Source organism: Melanotaenia boesemani, chromosome 16 (assembly GCF_017639745.1).
Source record: "Melanotaenia boesemani isolate fMelBoe1 chromosome 16, fMelBoe1.pri, whole genome shotgun sequence".
In the NCBI taxonomy this organism is placed as follows: Eukaryota; Metazoa; Chordata; class Actinopteri; order Atheriniformes; family Melanotaeniidae; genus Melanotaenia; species Melanotaenia boesemani.
In genome coordinates, this window is record NC_055697.1 from 8,639,047 (window position 1) to 8,657,493 (window position 18,447).

An 18,447-nucleotide genomic window follows, 5' to 3' on the forward strand; every position below is an offset into this window, starting at 1 on the left:
AAAACTACATGTGGTCACGCCTGAGCTTCAGCAGTGGAAGGAGTGATTCTAACAGCCTGGCAGCGGCGTACAGTAAACCTGCTGCACCTGCCTTGGCAACAGAGCCATGCAGACACTGCACGGTTAGGAGGGCAAAAGGTGAGCTTTAGCCACAGAAACGGTGGAGATACTTAGCAGCATAATGCAATGCCACGTAGCTGGAGATTGTAATCACAGTTTAATGAACCCACAACAGTTGGAGTCTTCTCTGAATATTCACAAATGAGGCCATAAAGTTGAGTGCACGTAGGACCGGAGGTAGAGCAGGTTAGTCATTATCATGCCCTGGTAAAATATTAAAAGTGGCTATTGGGTCAGGAAAAGCAGGTCAGATGAGAATGGAAACTTTCCAGAGGATAAGAAACATGTATGGACATGGCTGGTGACTGGAGGATCTGAGAAGAACATGGAAAGATGAGGAGGGGGGCAGTGGATAACAGGTTATGACATCACAGCTGAGCAAATTTAAATCTACAGCAGGGTAAAACGACAATCCCATGGTGGTCACAAAAGTCAGTCGTTCCCAAAATGATCTGCGTTATCTTCTCAGTAGTGCTTATTATTCTGCTGCGACTTGGCAAACTGAATGAAACAGATAACACGGACTATGAACTCTAGTTGTTGACTTACAGGAAACAAGGCAGTTTATATTGACATAAAAAAAAATTAAGGCACACTGGTTAGATTGGTCTTCCTACAACAATCTGATAACATTTATTTTATTTTCATATTACCATTGGGATTTCTAAACAACTCCACCTCATATTCTCTAAGGTTGCAAGGCTTTTTTGCCATCACTACAGTGTTTATAATCTCTTCAAGATAAATAAAAATGGAATCAGCACTTTAACAAGGCCATCATTTAGTAGTTTCATGTTGAAGCGGACAGAAGACACAAAACTATATTATTTAAAAGATCGGGATCCTGGCTTTATAAGACATACTATACATGGAAAAAAGATAAATACAGTTGCTGTAACTAATTAAATGAAACTTCCCTGGTGCTGTACATGACTGCCCACTGCTACTTGTGGCTGTAACTAGTGATGGGTCAAAAGCAGAGGGGCTAATTTCAAGGTTTCCCTGTGATATGTACTGACAAATAAAGACTTCTTACGTCTTCTAACGTCCCTGTATAGCAGATGACGGATCAGACTAGATCAGATGGGCCTTTTTTCCCCCTATACCATAGGTTTCCATCAGTTTTGGACCCGAGCTGTTTATTGGCAATGTCATTGAATGTATATAAATTTTCTAAAGAAAATCTTTAACTCGGTTCTTTTGGCTAAATTGATTATCATCCTGATAAAAGAGCCACAGCATCATCTGACCTTCTTACGGCTGCTGCAATGAGATCAATGACTGTGCAAATTTGGTTGTTTTCTTCAGTTATTTTTATATTTTTCTTTGAACTAAACAAAAGCTCTCTCATCTCCTTATCTGATGCAGATTCATAACTGGATTTCACTGTCATTCAATCGTCCACAGCTCATGACCGTCTCTCTTTGGGCCACTGTTAGCCTTTTTTTCCTGTTTGGCTGTTACAGATGGTTTATGGTTGAACCTGTATGTTTCCTTTTTTCAATTTTTGCTCAAAGTCTTTGCTGAACCAATTTCCTTTGACAAATTTGGTGTTAATTTAATCCTTTCCTTCGTTTTAACTGACAGCTCTCTTGTTGGGGAGATGCTACCACAGCTCATAGAGCTTTTTTATATATTTTTAATATTTATTTTATTTAGTTACTGACGGGAATGCTGACTTGGTTTTATTTATTATTTTCAATATGATGAGCACCTAAACTTTGCAAAAATCCACAAGGGCAATAAGGATAAAATGTTTTTAGTTTTTGAATACGAAGACGTGTTTCTGTCGAAAGAAAGAAGATGCATTCAACCCAAAAAACCCTCTCCCTCCACTGATGCATATCGATGGAAATGCAATTTTTTTCAGGTAGCAGATCAGCAACCATGTCAACCTAAGAGCAAATTGTTGCACGGTAGGAAACGGTCCATAATCTCACACACACAAAAAAGAAATTCATTCTGCATCTCAAAGAAAAGCGAAAAGATGCATTAAGTAAATAAATGAGTTACAATGAGGACCACAGTTTCTTTTTTTATGTTTCTGAGGTGAAAATGAACCTTTAAACTCAATAAAGCTCACTTTTTTTTAATAGCACAAATCACCTAATCTCTGAAAAGTTCCCACAAACTGGTTGGATGGGAAACCCGCTGGGCCGCAAAATGAAACTACAAAGGTGGCTAAATGCATTGTAAGACAGTGCAAATGCCAACAAACAGCAGGAGAGGGTAACTGCACTAAGCAGACCCTTTTGCACTTCTAAACTTTTCAGTCACAAAAGCAGACTAGTCGCCTCCAAAACCAATATGGGCCTTTGCATTGTGAGGGCTCCATTGCCCCTCTGGCTTCACTCAATGAATATATTGTCTATGAGTCTCTTCTCCCTGTTTATGTTTTCATTAAAAAAAAAGATCTGGTTCTCCAATGCAAAAAAAAGAAAAACTAAAAAAAAAAGCATAGTCCCTCTGCTTTGCCCTCTCACTGTCTGGCCTTGGCAAAAACAAAGTCACCTAGCAACCGGGGCAAAATGAAAAGAACTTTGAGCTGGGAAACCATCGGATGCCTCCGTGAGAGAGAGAAAGAGAATATGACCCAGAAGGGGAGGGAGGAGGGGGAAGTGAGGGGCTAAGAATAAGTACAAACTTCAAACTGTGTGGCGTCTGGAAGACAGAAAGTGTTTGAGAGGAAACTGGGTTATTCCTGTGGGCATGATGAGTCTAATATGTCTTCTACTCTGCTCGACTTAAAAGTTTCAAAGGCAATTTCTACTACGTTGTCAAGTGAACAACAACAATAAACCTGGAGGGAGGAATCTTCTCCACTTTTACTGTTACTGCCATTCAAAGAAAATAGAAGAAAAATCATTTTCATGATGCCTCAAAGCTGAAGAGGAAAAAATGGAGGAGAAACACTGAGTAAAAATCTTACGTTTTAAAAAAATCCTGCCTGTTGACTCACATCACAGTTGCTGTTTGATAGAGACGGCTCTGTCAGAATTATGAGATCTGGACAGATTTGTGCTTGCTTCAGCATAATCCCTGCTCACCCCCACCCACCCCGCCTGCTGTCACCGTTGGTTATCTGCCTGCCGGTGGGACACTGATGAGAAATATAGTCTTACATGTTGGGGTGTTTTTAGAAGCGCTATTTCAGGTCAAGTGTACTTCCCACAGGGCTAGAAGGTCTGACCAAGGTTCACGATCTCAGGGAATACAGGCATTGGCAAAGGGTTGGCAGGTGTGTCCAGCACAGGCTCCTGTAGCCAGGGCACGTTTTTAAATCACGAAACACCTCCTGTTCACGGTTAAGTTTCGAGCATGTGAGACAAAATGGCAGCAGTGACATTCATCTGCATATCTGAAGCATTTACGATGCAAACGTGACTTACTATTCAGCTGCATTATGTGATCTGCTCCGGGATGATGGATGTTGAGTCCCATACGCCCTGAGACAAAAAAAAAAAAAAAAAAAAAAATTATTAAATGAAAATTTCTGATAAAAGTCAGCTTGTTCATTTCAATCTTCCACTCTGCTGTGTGCAATGTGACAAAGCTAATTACAGTATGATGAATATGAAATGAATAAACAAATGAATCAGAAGTCATACAAGGGCACAAAGACTAGAGGCATGAAAAACAAGGTGGAGGCATACATTCCTTTGATGTTCACGCAAACAAAAGCAAAAACAAAGCGAGGAATTCAACAGAGCTGCTATCATTGAGGTGTGTATGTGTTACATGAGCCCATCTGTCAGTGCTGTCATGGGAAGAGAGTGGCGTGGGATGCCTAACCACAAGACTTCCTGGTTATCTCTACCTCTGTTTGTCTTATGCCGGACGAGGCTAGAAAAATTAACTTGTCGAAAAAGCAAATCTGGTTTTAGATAAAATACAACACATATGTCAATATTCCCCCACTTCCACACGTGACATGGATATGGTGCAAGCCACTGTGACGCAAACATGATGGCATGTCAACTGTTTCATAATGTGAGCACATAAGACAGATAGAAGACTGTGAGGAGCCCCCCCCCCCCGGCTTGCAAACAAGAGTGGGAACCAGCAGTTAGGCCTGGGCCGGGAGGCCACCCTGCAGCTCCACAGATGTGGATTTCCACACTCAGAAAAGTCAGAATCCAGGCAACAGAGCGTGACAAGTATGAGAATGCACGATGAACACGTAGATGTGCGACACGCTATATGAACTTCTGCCACATTCGTTTTTGCCATTTTCAAGTGATTATCACAAACATAAAACCAAAACACTGACGCTGTGGGGTGATATTTAACTATCCAAAAGGTGCTCCTATTTGATAGTCAGGCCATGCTGTCATCCAAGTTCAACACCCCCAAGGAACAGCGGTACTGAAATGCGTATTGGTAAATGTGTGGGTGGCCTGTTTGTTAATCCTCCAGACAGATTAAAAGTTTTCAACTCATAGTTCCCTCTCTAGGAAAGAGAAGACATATTGTACATTCAAAGCAGGCACACTTTAACTAAACATTTGGCAATCAAATGTGTGACTTTGCTGATTGGAAAGCAAACGTTGCAACAAACATGAGGTCTGAGCTCGCCTTTCTGTCTACATTCATCATTAAGGGTGACACAGGGGGACAGTTGCCTTCCTGAAGCCTTTAAATAACTCTGGGCATGTGCCATCTGGTTTCCCCTGGAGCTGAGTGGCAGGGCCTGAGGGGCCCCTGCATGGCGGCTGCTGCTGCTGCTGCTGCCACTGCTGTTCTGGTGACATTTCCTCACAGAGAACCTGAGCTATTCTCAGCCTCTCCATGGTGGTCGCATTTGGGGACGGGAAGAAACGCAGCACCCGCTTTATTGACTGCAGATGACACATCTTCACCCATCTGACTTGATCGACAAAGTGGACAGTGACATTGTCCATCACAATCCATTTGGGACGTAGCGCCCTTAATGGGGAGGTCTAAGATATCCAAATCAGAAAAGATTATTAACAAACTGAAACATTTTGTAAACTTTGTCTTCTATTGACTGACATTTAACACATCAGCTAAAAAAATGTTGTTCTTTTAGTTCCTCAGCAACAATATGAAAATGACAACCTGTAACTACCAACTGAATCCCACCTGCAGCTAATCTCAGCTTCTGTGGTTTTGCTCCTTCTGGTCCACATTACCGCACATACTTAAACCCCCTAGTAACACCTCTAGAAGAAAGCCCCAGCAGACGTTATGAGAAAAAGAGTGGGAGTGCTGACAGGAAGGTGTGGAAATATTAGCACTAACGGAAAAGACAACCCTTGTGACAACCTTCTTAATAACAGAAAAAATAACAGACAAGCAAAGAAACAAAGCATTTCTATTACAAAATGTATCTCTGTTTACCACTAGGGCTCACTTCTTCCACGTTATAGATGACAAGTGGGCAAAACTACCTTTGACTATCAACCCATACCCAACAAGCACAACTTTATGAAACATCTGCCATATTTACTGCAGTACCATGCTATACTAAAATCTAAAGTTTCCTAAATTAAGAAACTTTAAGTTTCTTAAATAATGTTGAGAACCAGGCCCTGGGGAAGACTCGTCACTCCATCAGATCTGCTGTTACTGATTTTTAGTCCAGTTCTTGTGTCGGCAAACCTCAGCTTTTTCCCCATGTTTTCTTTCTTTAAGAATGTCCTCTAAACAGCCACCCTACATGGAAACCATTTCTGAAAATCATTACCTAAAATCCATCTCTCAGGTCTTGTTTTAGGTCTTTGTTGGATTTTCTTTCTATTTCCTTAGTATGTCACTGTAAGATACAGATAAGCTTGCTGCTTCTTCTTTTGCCCACTTGTACAATTTCTTACATTTAAGAACTGACTGCACACACCATGCTGAGATGTGCACACTTTCAAGCTATCAGCTGCAAAAATCCTTCAGTTGGTCAAACTGTGTTATCTCTGACATTTTGAGAAGATGCAGTAACAAAGTGTCTATACTGAAAATTAGTGACAAAGATCAGCCAATGTCCACAGAATAGCTTTGAAAGACGTTCAAAAAATCTGGAGAAGTTTTAGAACCTTGGAAGGATAATACAAAGAACAAATAAGTGGCTTGAGATTTTTGTGAAGCCCTGTAAAAGAAATAAAGATAAAACTCTTAGGTGTCCTTCAAATAATTAGCTGTTAACCCTGGAGCAGTACTTGGCAGAGCATCATGGTTTCAACAGCTTTCACAGTTTGTGAAATCTGGACAAACTGCTAATTTAATAAAAAAAAAAACAAGCTCAGACTTGTTTTGTAGCTTAGACCATATATGCTTGGTCATGCTTACAGGAGTCTTGACTGTTTCACCACAACAAAACAGTGCACTCTGATAATGTTGGAGGCAAGGTGTGATCTAACCTTTAACACGGCCAATAAACACATCAGCTTATCTCAGCGCAGTCATTAAAGGCCGTTTAAAGTACAGGAACATCCCACTTTAGATCAAATCATCTCATGTGTTGCTAACTATGAGGGCTCAGAAGTTCAAGAGGTCAAAACCAACTTATGGGTGGAACATTTGACAAACCAAATACTGCCCTTTGACCACATTAAGCTCCTTAACGAAAAAGAAGACAAAAAGAAAAGGTGTTTCAAGCAGCATGATCTAAACTAAACCTCTGTTCTTAACTTAAAGCTTCACAGAGCCCTTCACAGCACAACTTCATCTTATGAAGAGATATAAGTGCAACATCTGGGCTCTCCTGTTGAGAAGGTTTTCAGGGAAACACCCATTCATTCCTTTTAGAGAAGCACACAACTGAAATGGGACTGTTACTCATCGGACCTGAACTGTGCTTAAAATTCATATTTTCCATTTTCCATTGACCGGTGGCTCCGTCTACAGGTGTACGAAGCCAAACATTGTCAGTGTTTGCTTTCCCCTCAACGACTTCCTTCAGTTACAGCTCAAACTATTCTCTACAGTAGCATTATGCCATTTCACATAGACTGCTTAAGTAATCCTTAAGAGATATATTAAATGCTGTGTCATATACTTAATGGTTTCCAGGTGCGAGGATTGATAGCTCTAACCAGTCTGCAAGCCGACTGCTAAGCTGTAGCCAGAAGTAAGTCACCCTAGCATCAACACCTACCCAGAAAGGATCCAGTTCATATGCTAAATCAATTAGCAGTGTGTCATCTCATGTCACTCTCCTCAAGTCAACCAGTAACACTAATTATCTTTAATCTAACAATGTATAAAGGAACCCATTACTTAAATAAAAACAACTTGCAACCCTTTAAAATTCAACTCCTTTGAGTGCTGCTGTCAAACACACCCAATGACTAAAATGCAAATTGTAAATGACATATGAGTAAGACCATGTGAGTCAGGGCAGCTGTGGCAAAGTGTGTGTTCAGACCCACACAATGCTCCCACAAGGATTAAAGGGACTTATTAACACTTCTGGATGTCTCAAGTGGTTAGTGACAACAAGTTGTGTGGATGTGCAGACAGGCTATCTGCTGAACTGTCTTGTTCACTGACAATGAAGGTTGACAGCCTCAGATAGGGGTATGTGAGGTGAGGGTACTTTGCATGGAATGTCACAGTCGATTTGCATGTCAGCAACAATTTGGATGTGCGTTTCCTGCATGTGTGTGTTTGATAGTGATGCTTTGCTGGCAGCAGCAATGGTGGCTGTTGTCAAACTGGTGGTGTTTTTTCAGGCCAAGGGGAGAATCTCTGATGTGTGTGTGTGGGGATGGGTGCTTCATTCTATGCACATGATCTCAGCTGACCCAGTTCAGAAACTACATGAGACTAGTGTTTGTGTGTGCGTTCATGATGCAGCAAAAAGGGTCCGTTTGTTCTGCTATCCCTGTGGACCTGCTTTCAAATAGGAGCTTTTAAAAAGTTTGAAAGATTATCAGGAATACAGTGTCTCTCACACAGAGACAAACACTTCGAAGTCGACTCTTCTCCAAACACTTTCAGTGGAGGACCCACTCGTAATCACATAAAAAAGTAAATGCTTTTTCTTTTTTAAAGGGGAAAAAAAATACCCTCTTTCTCTCTCTCACACATACACTAGGACTCGTAAAACACTCAAGGAATAACAGCTATTCCAGCCACAATGAGAAGTATGCAAGAAATGTCTGTGATGGGATGGATGTGGGTGGTAACTATAAGGTTGGGATTGTAAAACCAGACCTGCTGGGCTACTTAGTTCTGACTGGTGGTAATCAGCGAGTGAGCAGTCTCCCTATAGTGAGATTCCAGACTTAAAACAATAGTAAACAGTCAAAGAAACAACTTAATACAAAACAACAAAAAAATAACTTAATTTAAAACAAAAACAAAAACCAATTAAAGCTGTGTTTAAGTCAGAACCCAACAAAGTCATATTAGCCTAAAATGCTAACACCTATAGCGTTTCTAGATTGTTTGCAAGCTAACATGGAGAATAAAGTAAATCTGTCAGGTTTAGTAGTGGTTAAGGTAGGCTTGTAAAAATGATGAACCACACATTTGTACACTGTTATGCATATTTCTGCTGCCAATGTCCTTTACTAGCTTGAAACAAAAACTGTTAGCATCTCAAGTAAGCTAGCTATAGCACAACATAGCAACAACAGCCATTTCCAAGGAATGTAGCAATGCAAAATGTTGATGTGATTGACTAATTAACATATTCATGACTTTATGTTGCATTTGAAATTTACTTCCGTTTGCTTTTCTCTACTCTGTTATATACTGTACTATACCATACTGTATATAGTTACTACTATACTACATACTATACTATACTACTTTACTGTTTGGGGCCAGATACAGCGGATAGTGAATGTATTCACCCCATTATTTTAATTATTTTTAAAGGGATTTTATGTAAAAAAAAATCTACAAAAACTGTTCAAATCTGTGAACTTAAATGAAATAACTTTTTGTTTTCTAAAACTAAAACAAAAAGTAAAAGAAAATACAGCTCAGCTGAATTCCAATTTAATTGTTGTAAAAAAAAAAATTGTGAAAGTTCTCAACAACAGACAACTAGAGCCTGCCCTAGAGGCAAGAATTTGACCTAAAGGTCACTAAATGTGTAGCTTGTAATTTTTTAAAAAGAAAACTAAAAAAATAAAAAGTTTCAATAGTAACAATCACATCAACAGCAAATTCGAGTTCAATTAGCTGATTTGCTAATTGAAGTATACCCACTGACTGAAAAACATCACCATTCATCTGCAGTTACATCCTCCTGAATCCTCTTCCTTAATAATTAACTTTCTAACGACCATTATTCCAGTGTAATTATATGATAAAAAATACCAGTTAATGCAAATGAAAACACAACTTTGTAAGGTACTCCAGGTCCAATTCAACTCTTTGTGAGTCCATATTTATTCTAGACTGAGTTAAGGAAACAATTAATCTAGTATGATATTAAAAACTATGAGAAATACTACTAAATCCTAACAATGACCACTTCGATGTCAAATGTTATCACTGGGTTGAACTCCTCTTCTACAATTAAACAAACAAAAGAAAACACAACATCCTTCCTATCAGCTGACATGAGCACATCACTGAGCGTGTTAGGCTAACCTAACCTCAGCTCTTCAACCCAGCTTACACTTTGCCAGATTTTCTCAATGACAGGAAGTTAGTTTGTTAACACATAAAAAAGACCAACCTCCTTCCACTGTTTCTGCTGGTTGCCTCATATCTTATACACAGAAATGCAGACTTAAATTAATAACATAGAAAACCAGAAAACGGACTACTTAAAGTTTTACTCAAGAAGATGGCTCATTACTAGTTTGCAACCAAAAGTCTACTGTGTGCATTTTTTTATTAACAGATTAACAATATGTCATAATATGTCATGGGACCATGCACCTTAATTTGTAAAGATGTGTTCTAAAATATGTCATGACTTGAAAACACAGGGCCAACCTCAGACACTGAGTAAGGTATGCTAACATGGGGGAGGTTCTCTGTGGTTTGCACAGTAGCTTTCTGCCCCACACAGCCTGCATGACGACGACAGGGCGAAGCATCCAAAGAACGCACACTGCCCTCCCTGGCTTTTCTCATATCTCCTCTGTGTTTGTTGTGCTTTGACAAACACTAGCAAGGGAAGCCCTGCAGGACATTACGACACCTTACCACTGAAGCTGATTATGGAGGGCGATGATCACTTTGCTGAAACAATGCATGCTCAGCACAAGATTGGGAAAACAGACTCTATGGATGGGAAAACTACATGCTTGGCTCATTATACACCCCTCCCACCGATCTTTCCATTGTTACGATGGGGGAAGCATTAAAAAAGCAAAACAAAACAAAAAGACCTACACCAAACGTGACAATGCCCCATCTGGGAGACAGCAGGTTTTACAATGGACACGTGACTAGGGCTGCAAAAATATTGACTTAGAAAGCCTGACAGACATTAAAAGGCCTTAAAAGGGTGTGAAGACAGGTTTTTAAGTCTGCATGAATCCAGAGGTTCTTCTTATTTTCCAAGAGATAAAAATGCATTTTTGTCTGAAAACATACCTCACATTGAAAAAAACTGTTGCTTAGCAACACTGATTAAATCCTGAGGATACAAATCAGTTTGTTCAAGTTCAAGTGTGGTTTCTGTGGCAATCAGTTAACAAAAAACATATTTATTCAAAAAAAGAAAAGTTATGTGACATCAAGACATGATCGACCGATTCTGAGCAGTAAATTGAACTGATAAAATATGACAAAGGAAAGGCATTTTGTAAATTAACAAAACCACTGCATCTACACACACTCACTCACACAAACACAGATCATGTGAGATTTTGCAGGTAAGGTTTATCATGTTAATTACTCTACAAATTTCAGGCACAGCATGATGATTCAAACTGGATTGGTTAACAGATTGGCAAATAAAAAACAAATCAAAGACGATGTATGCCCATGAAGCAATAAAAAAAGAAACCAAAACAACAACAACCTAAATTGGGTAAGCATGGATGTATGAATATTCCTAACCTGCAAAATGATTCCTCCATATAATATCAGCGATAGTCATTGGTGGGCCACCGGCAGGGTGTGGTTTACCTTTGTCATGGTCAGTCCTTATCATATCCATTAAGGAATTCTCCAAAGAGTGCAAGCTAAAAGCATCAAAGGGCCGATTCCGGTCCTGCAATACAAAAACATAACAAAAAATTCAGGAAGAGAGTAAAAACACTGGATCGTACAGAAAACAAGTAAAGTGAGGTACAAAGTTTAATGTTAATTTGGCTGCCACACTTACAGTAGTCCAGTAGAACGCCTATAAACTTTATTTAATATATATAAACGTCATTAGAAGAGAAATTGAGAAATTTTCTAAAATGAAAAAAAAACACCCTTCAACCTGTAGATTGTTCATTATTATTGTTCACTGGAAAATCTATGAATTAACCAACTTTGTTGTTTTTAGAAAATAAAATACATACATATATACATAAATATACATACATATATATATATATATATATATATATATATATATACACATACATACATACATACATACATACATATATATATATACACATATATATATATATATATATATATATATATATATATATATACACACATATAATTATATCTAAGATCTATATAATATATAAAAGATCTTTTAAATATTTGTACATCTATTCAGAATCGCCCACATACACACTACGATACATCTAAAAAATAGTGTCTGTTAAATTATGTTGAGAGATCAATTTCAACCAGAGTTATGATATAAGAAATTACAGCATACTTTTCCCATGTGTATTGCCGTCATGTTTGGTGCATGTTTGGTGCAGGAAGAGACAGTAAAAACCGATAATTATAAGGTAAGTGCAAGCAAACAAGCAAAGAAACAGAAAACGAACAAACAAAACAACTTTCTTGTTGTTGGAAAAATGCACCCCATCAACTAGTCAAATAATTATATTACAACGTGACACATTTGGTTGCTGAAGAAACAGAAAAGTTGTAGGAGTGATTAAAATCCACCAAAAGCAGATTGAAGTTCTGCCTCCTGGTGGACAGGAGGACTAAGACACCCTGGAAATATCAGACCTACTGTCTTGTGGTGGACAGGATAGGAATTGTTTTTAGAATGGAGAAAATAATTTATGTGGCGTCTTCTGGTGATAACTTATTGTTTTGTAAAAAGTTGTATAAAAACCACCTGAGACATTACCTGCATTTTGTTACAAATATATGTTTATAACTTTGTTTTTTACAATATTTGTACATGTGCATTTAAAATCAACTGTTTGAATTTGCAGTTATAAAAAGTGTTTTGTTAAAAATGTTTATTTTCAAACTAAAAACAATCAAACTTTTTCCTACAAAGATTTTAATGTTTTTGTCTTATATTAGGTCTAGTGTGTTAACACATCTGGTCAAAATAAAAGAAATAATTGTAAAATCACACATGAAAAGAATACCAAGCAAAGAAAGGTAAACTGTTTTAAAGGTGAAAAATGAAGATAAAAAAAGTGGTCAAAAATGGCAAATTGCACCATTTTTTGTAAAAAAAAAAAATAAAAAAAAAATTTGTAAAAACAAAAACAAAAAAAAAGGGAAAAGGTAGAAGCCCAGTTTGCATCCTTGGCTTACTGGGCTGATATAAATTAAAGATCTGGGCCGAGATTCTACAGGTAAAAACAGAAAATATGTGTCAGCCCGGGGGAGGACGGATACTGCAGATGATGTTGACAGACATGCGAATCTTAAGCTTTTTCACATTCGAAAAGCAAATGTAAGAAAGTAAAAACATGGATTCCTAAGTTGGGGATGCCAGAGGCAAGATAAATCCATCATCTATGCATCACCTGTTCAGCTTTCTTGTAATTATTTAAGTATTCCTCGTTTTACTGCTGAGCCTCTGGAGGTTTGCAGCTTCTAGTCTGGGCGTCAACTTAGCAAAATTAAGCTATCATTGAAGCTTTCTGCTTTGTTCATTACCACTTTATCAACAACTTATTCTCCAAATTGATGCATTAATAATTTTGGATCTAAAAAGAGACGTCTCAACTTCAGATCTCCAAACATAATTAGTTGTGAATAAGAAAGAGGCAGAGAATCCTCAATAAGAACCAGCAAATATGTATATCAATTTTATGTTGATATATTGGGCTAATTGAGCTAATTTTCATATCATCTAGTGCTAACATGGCTTACAAGGCTAATACCAGCAGAAGAATAAACTCTATTCAATAGAAACAAGTTAAACTAAAGTTCTCACATTTTAACAAATGCGTGTGTAAAACTGTCTAAAGTTACATATGATCAAAGAAGGAGTATGTTAGTTATGAAATCAGTCTTTTGTCATCAGTGTGACGGGAAATCAGTTCCACCTGATCCGACAGGTTTTGAACCTGCCCTCAAGTGTTTAAGCTGGTTCCTGTGCAGTCATGAGGTGCTAACAACTGTTGTTTGTGCCTGATTAGGTCTTTGCTTTTAAATCTCCCAAAACCCCAATGACCTCATAAGGCTGGCTGGTCCACTCCAATCCAGAGTAGCCATACTAAAATAAGACACCTGAACCACTTTCTGTTGATTTAATGTTTTGCTTCCCACGATGTGAGAATGCATTGATGGGAGCAACATGTGTGCCAAAGGTAAGGCCAGAGAGCGCACCAAAGCTGAGCTTGGCAGCTGTGTCCTGTGTCCGCTGGCCAAACTGGGGCCACATTGTTTGCACACCATGGCTATTGTTGCCCATTCGGCTGAGCATTCAAAAGCGTTATTCCCCCAACTCTGGAGCCGACAGCACCAAGCAGATAAAAATCTGCCCACTTGGTACAAATGGTAAACACTTAAAACGCTGAGCTTTTAGTTTCCTCCACCTCTTCCCCTCCTCTCTGACACATGTGGATGAACGCGATGATGCACAGTGGCTGGAGAACCCACTGTATAGTTAACCAACCTGAAGAGACAGCATACACTATAATCCCAAACAGGCTTTGCTCTTGAACGCATCACAAAAGTGTGGAATGGAGGTTCTAGTTGCCATATCTTCACTACAGAGCAGCTCATCTTTCCTCGTGACACATAAAGAAGATACAAAAGCATTCGTGTGGTAAATCAAGATAAGAAACAGCACAGGCATTTAAGATAAGACTAAACATCTGTTAAAAATAAAGTCCGCTCAGGAAGAATAAGGGCGGCCAGATTTAGAAGGAAGATGGGTCTGTCGGCTCATACCAGGGCAGAGAATTGAAACTCAATTCCAAATAGGAAGTGAAAAGAAAAACACCAGGTACAGGATACACACTGCACCATAGTTTAAAGGTAAAGTGATTTTATCAGTTCCTGATTGCACCCATAGCCCATTCCTGAAAAGAGAATTAAAGGTTCTCCCTGTAATTAATAACTCTGTCAGGACTTGCCTTCATGATTACGCAGTGCTTCATGATAATCAGCTACGCATATCTAAAAATGTATTTGAGGTTTCCTATTAATACAAAAACATTAGACCTCCTCTGTAATCAAAACTAGTAATCGATTACAATAGATATCAGTGAGAACAACCAGAACTGCTAATATTACAATTCATAACCCATCTACATAGATACTACAGTTTTATTTTAATATTCATACTTGTATAAATAAAATACCTAAAATACAGTCATAATAAATTCATGAACCTTCCCCTTAAAAGGACAGTAATTACTATTTTTCTTATTTATAACCCTAACCCTTATTCCTTTTCCCCCAATTCAGGCAATCGTATCATCAAAACTGACAGGTTTTCTGAAAACTGAACTAGCACCCCATTTAAGGCTGTTTGAAAACCAAAATGAGAAAATTTTAGGTTTAAGTTAAACCACATGAAGCTCCAAATGTAAATCAAACTGGATACACCTTTAAACTTGTCAAAGTTCCTGCTGTTTTGCATGAGACTGCATTTGAGTGGGAAACCTGCTCTGTCCGCTTGCCTGCTAACTTCCTTCTTGGTCTGATTCCACTCGCAGATGAACACTAAATAATTGCAATTACAATCATTTCACATCAGCAGATCTTCCAAAGAGCTTGTGTGACTTTGCGTCTCGAGCCCGACACTGACATGTTAAACCGAATTCCACGCATTCCTCGGCCTTCCAGCCGGCAGCAGACGAGTACGAGCACATATCAGAGCAACATGTGACTCTGTGTTTCAGCCTGCGGTTTATCTGGACATGTGAAGGATATCAAGAGAATTCTAAACAATGACAACAAGGACATCCACCACCGGTGGTTCACATGATGCCGCAGGAGCTGTGTTTGTTGTGTGTGTCCTGCCGGCTGCTCAGCTCACTGATTTTTGTGAGTTTCACTTCAGTAAGCAGGCCGACTGACATGTAACACACTGACCTTGCATCCTGGTGATAGATACTCTGCAATTATGGGTGTAATTGTTAAACAGGTAGGTGTGAGCCAGGGACCAAGTGTAATGCAGAAACACCATTAATTTAAAAAACATACTGAGAAACAAAAGATTTTTTTGCATACTTTTCACCTTAAAGGAACAACCCACATTACTGCTTTAGTAGATATAATTTAAATGGATGCAATAACTTAAAAGTTGAGCACCTTAATTGTATCAGTTTTATCAAGACAACTGGGTGAAGCAGCTAATAATAAGTACGGTTCTATCCTAATGTTTCCTTTGGCCACGTTTGACCACATTAGTGAAAGACAGATTTACTTTATCTCTAATATTTGCCTTCAGCACAGACCACTCCATACAGAGTGACATGTGGCCCCCTGGCCTTTTCTCCTGGTGTTAACTTGAGCTGTAATCCACCCAAGAGAACACAGACAGAGGCGTACAGCTGAGGAAACTCAGTAACAAAACCTAGAGAGGGCTAACTGACACATACAGAACTATCATCTCCTCTTAAGGCTGTACGTTACATGACGGCTGGAATTTCACCGTGTGTCAGGCTGCAGTTCCTCTGCACATGAAGTCTTCTCTGCAGAGGTGGGTTAGCAGTTTGACATGAACTTTGTTCTTTCTTTGATTGATAAACAAGTAGTCATTTTAATGTAAGCCAGTAACTTAAGAAGGGAGAATCAGGGAGGCTGCCTTCATATGCTGTCTTGTTTGTCAGGCAGCATAGCTAAACATAGGTCATGCACGTGACTAGCAATGTGAATAAGCTATATAATATTAGTGCAGCTCATGTTTGTCAACTCTTCCCTCAGATATGGACTTTAGCTCTATTTTAAGCTCCTTAAACATATGAACAACAAAAGTGTTTTGAAATTTCTCAGCATAATAAAAAACACTATACAATTAAAGCCCTAGGACTATATTATGTTTTATATTCTGTTTAAAGTCTTGGACATTGTTCCATTTTAGTGAAACTGTAGATGCCGTTGGAAATGTTTGTTGGTTCTTTTTTTTTCTCCTTTTTTTTCCTAAAGCAACTTCTCTTCGATAGGTACGACAGTCAAGAGAGAATGGAGGACTAAAATGAATCTAAACCAGTATGAAACTGGACATGTGGGTCCTTGAAAGGCAATCTTTGAACTAGGCACAAAACGTGAATTTCTTTGCTATCCTTCAGTTTTTGTTTCTTAAACAGAACAACACTTAGCATGTAATGTTAGCTTTCACGGGCATACAAACCTCCCACGACAGAACACAGACAATTATATCAGCTTTTGTATTACTAAATGTTTTGGTTTTTCGTTTTTATAGGAACTTCATGCCAGCTAAGGCACTCTGTAGATTTAGTTAGCTATTTTTATTTATCAATAGTGATGTGTGGATGAACACCAAAATATCGATACTACCAATACCAGCTTTATATGTTCTAGAATCAATTTTCATTGAATATCAATATTTTACTGATTTTGGGGTAAAAATGCAATCCATCATGAACTGGAATTTAGTGGAAATGAACTATCATGTCAGGATTTTCTCTAAGTTATACCCAGTTGGCAGGAACTACTTTTTCTTCCACCTGCCAAAGTTATATGTGAAATGGCAGAGCGTAGGGGTGCAGCAGCACATCTTTCACTCACTCAGGGCGTAGCATCACATGTGGAGCTGAACAGAAATGACATGATGTGTGTGGGAAGACATAGAGTCATTGTAGCAACACCACAAACCTCCTTAAACATCTAAAAGTTTACCATAACACAATATATAATTAAATTATGATGAGGAAAAGGAGGAAATTAGCGGTACACGTGCTACAAGGGTGAGACACGTCACTCTTGGAGTCCTTTGATGCTGCAGGCAGGTACTCACCACTATTCAGAGGGAGGAAATGTGGAGCTGTGGGCCACTGATGATAAATTTTGGGAAAGTGATTTTCATCTGTCTGCTAGGTTCGGGTTTTTGTGTTGATGTTGAAACAACAGAAGTTCCCCTTGTTCTAGAGACTTTTGCATCCTGTTTTATGTAGAGTAATAAATATGGTCATGAAATAAGAAAATGCTGCAATAAATATCTGTATGAGTTCAGCTTGGATTGATATGTGTCCCTGAGATCAGCTCACATTAATTCAACAGGCCAGGATTCAGTCAGTAAGGATGCTGCAGCAGCTGATGTCATTAAATATTCAGTAAAACAGCCATTATAGGGTTTTTAAAAATAAAAATATGGATGAATAATATTTAAAAATATTTAATAGGATAGACAGAGAATAACATCAATCCCTCTCATGATGGTTAACTAAAATTTTAATATGTAGGTTTTAACACAGATATTTAATTATTGTGGCATTTATATATTTATTTATCCATTTTACTGCTAATTTCAGTTAATTTCAGGGTCAAAGTCAGTAAACATGCAACTTTCATTTCCTTTCCCCTCAGAGTAGGCTGCCTTGAAAGTGATTTTATTAAGTTTTTGACGTTAAGTTTTTGTACGAAGTAGTGGTATCGGATCAGTATTGCTGATACTTGCTTGTATTTTACTTAGTATCAGACTGAAAAGAAAATGAGTGGTATCGCACATCATTAGGTTTAGTTAGCTATTTTTATTTATCAAACAATATCCCTGCTTTTTTTAACTTCTATTTTTGGAAGGTTAAATTCCACCCTCTTTCACATCTCTAACCAATCAAATATGTGTATGTGTGATAACTTCAGGTACTGTCGCAAATATTGAAATTCTAAGAAATGCGCCCAAGAAATGCCAACCATGCCAAGAAAAATGCCAACACGGCCTCGGCTTTACTGGGTAGAAGTGACACCTTCAGTGCTCATATGGTCGATCTTAGCTGTCAGGAGGTCTTTTTTTAGACTAATAATGGGAAGTATGAATCAATATGCTTTGTGACGGAATCTGTTTATTCCAATTACTTTGCAACTCGATCCCTTACTAGCTTACTCTGTTTA

The 18,447-nt window shown here is 38.4% G+C and overlaps 1 protein-coding gene across 5 annotated transcripts in view; it reads right to left on the reverse strand.

Annotated features, from left to right (window-relative positions):
* cpeb3 (cytoplasmic polyadenylation element binding protein 3) overlaps nucleotides 1-18,447 on the reverse strand; it is a 44,335-nt gene that overhangs the window by 22,651 nt on the left and 3,237 nt on the right. For 3 of the 5 annotated variants that reach the window (XM_042009575.1, XM_042009572.1, XM_042009571.1), the window contains 2 exons: nucleotides 11,107-11,260; nucleotides 3,510-3,566 (listed from right to left, as the gene is read on the reverse strand). In XM_042009575.1, the coding sequence (XP_041865509.1) occupies nucleotides 3,510-3,566; nucleotides 11,107-11,260 (211 nt within the window). The remainder of the gene's footprint in view (nucleotides 1-3,509; nucleotides 3,567-11,106; nucleotides 11,261-18,447) is intronic. The other 2 variants (XM_042009574.1, XM_042009573.1) reach the window with 1 other exon arrangement.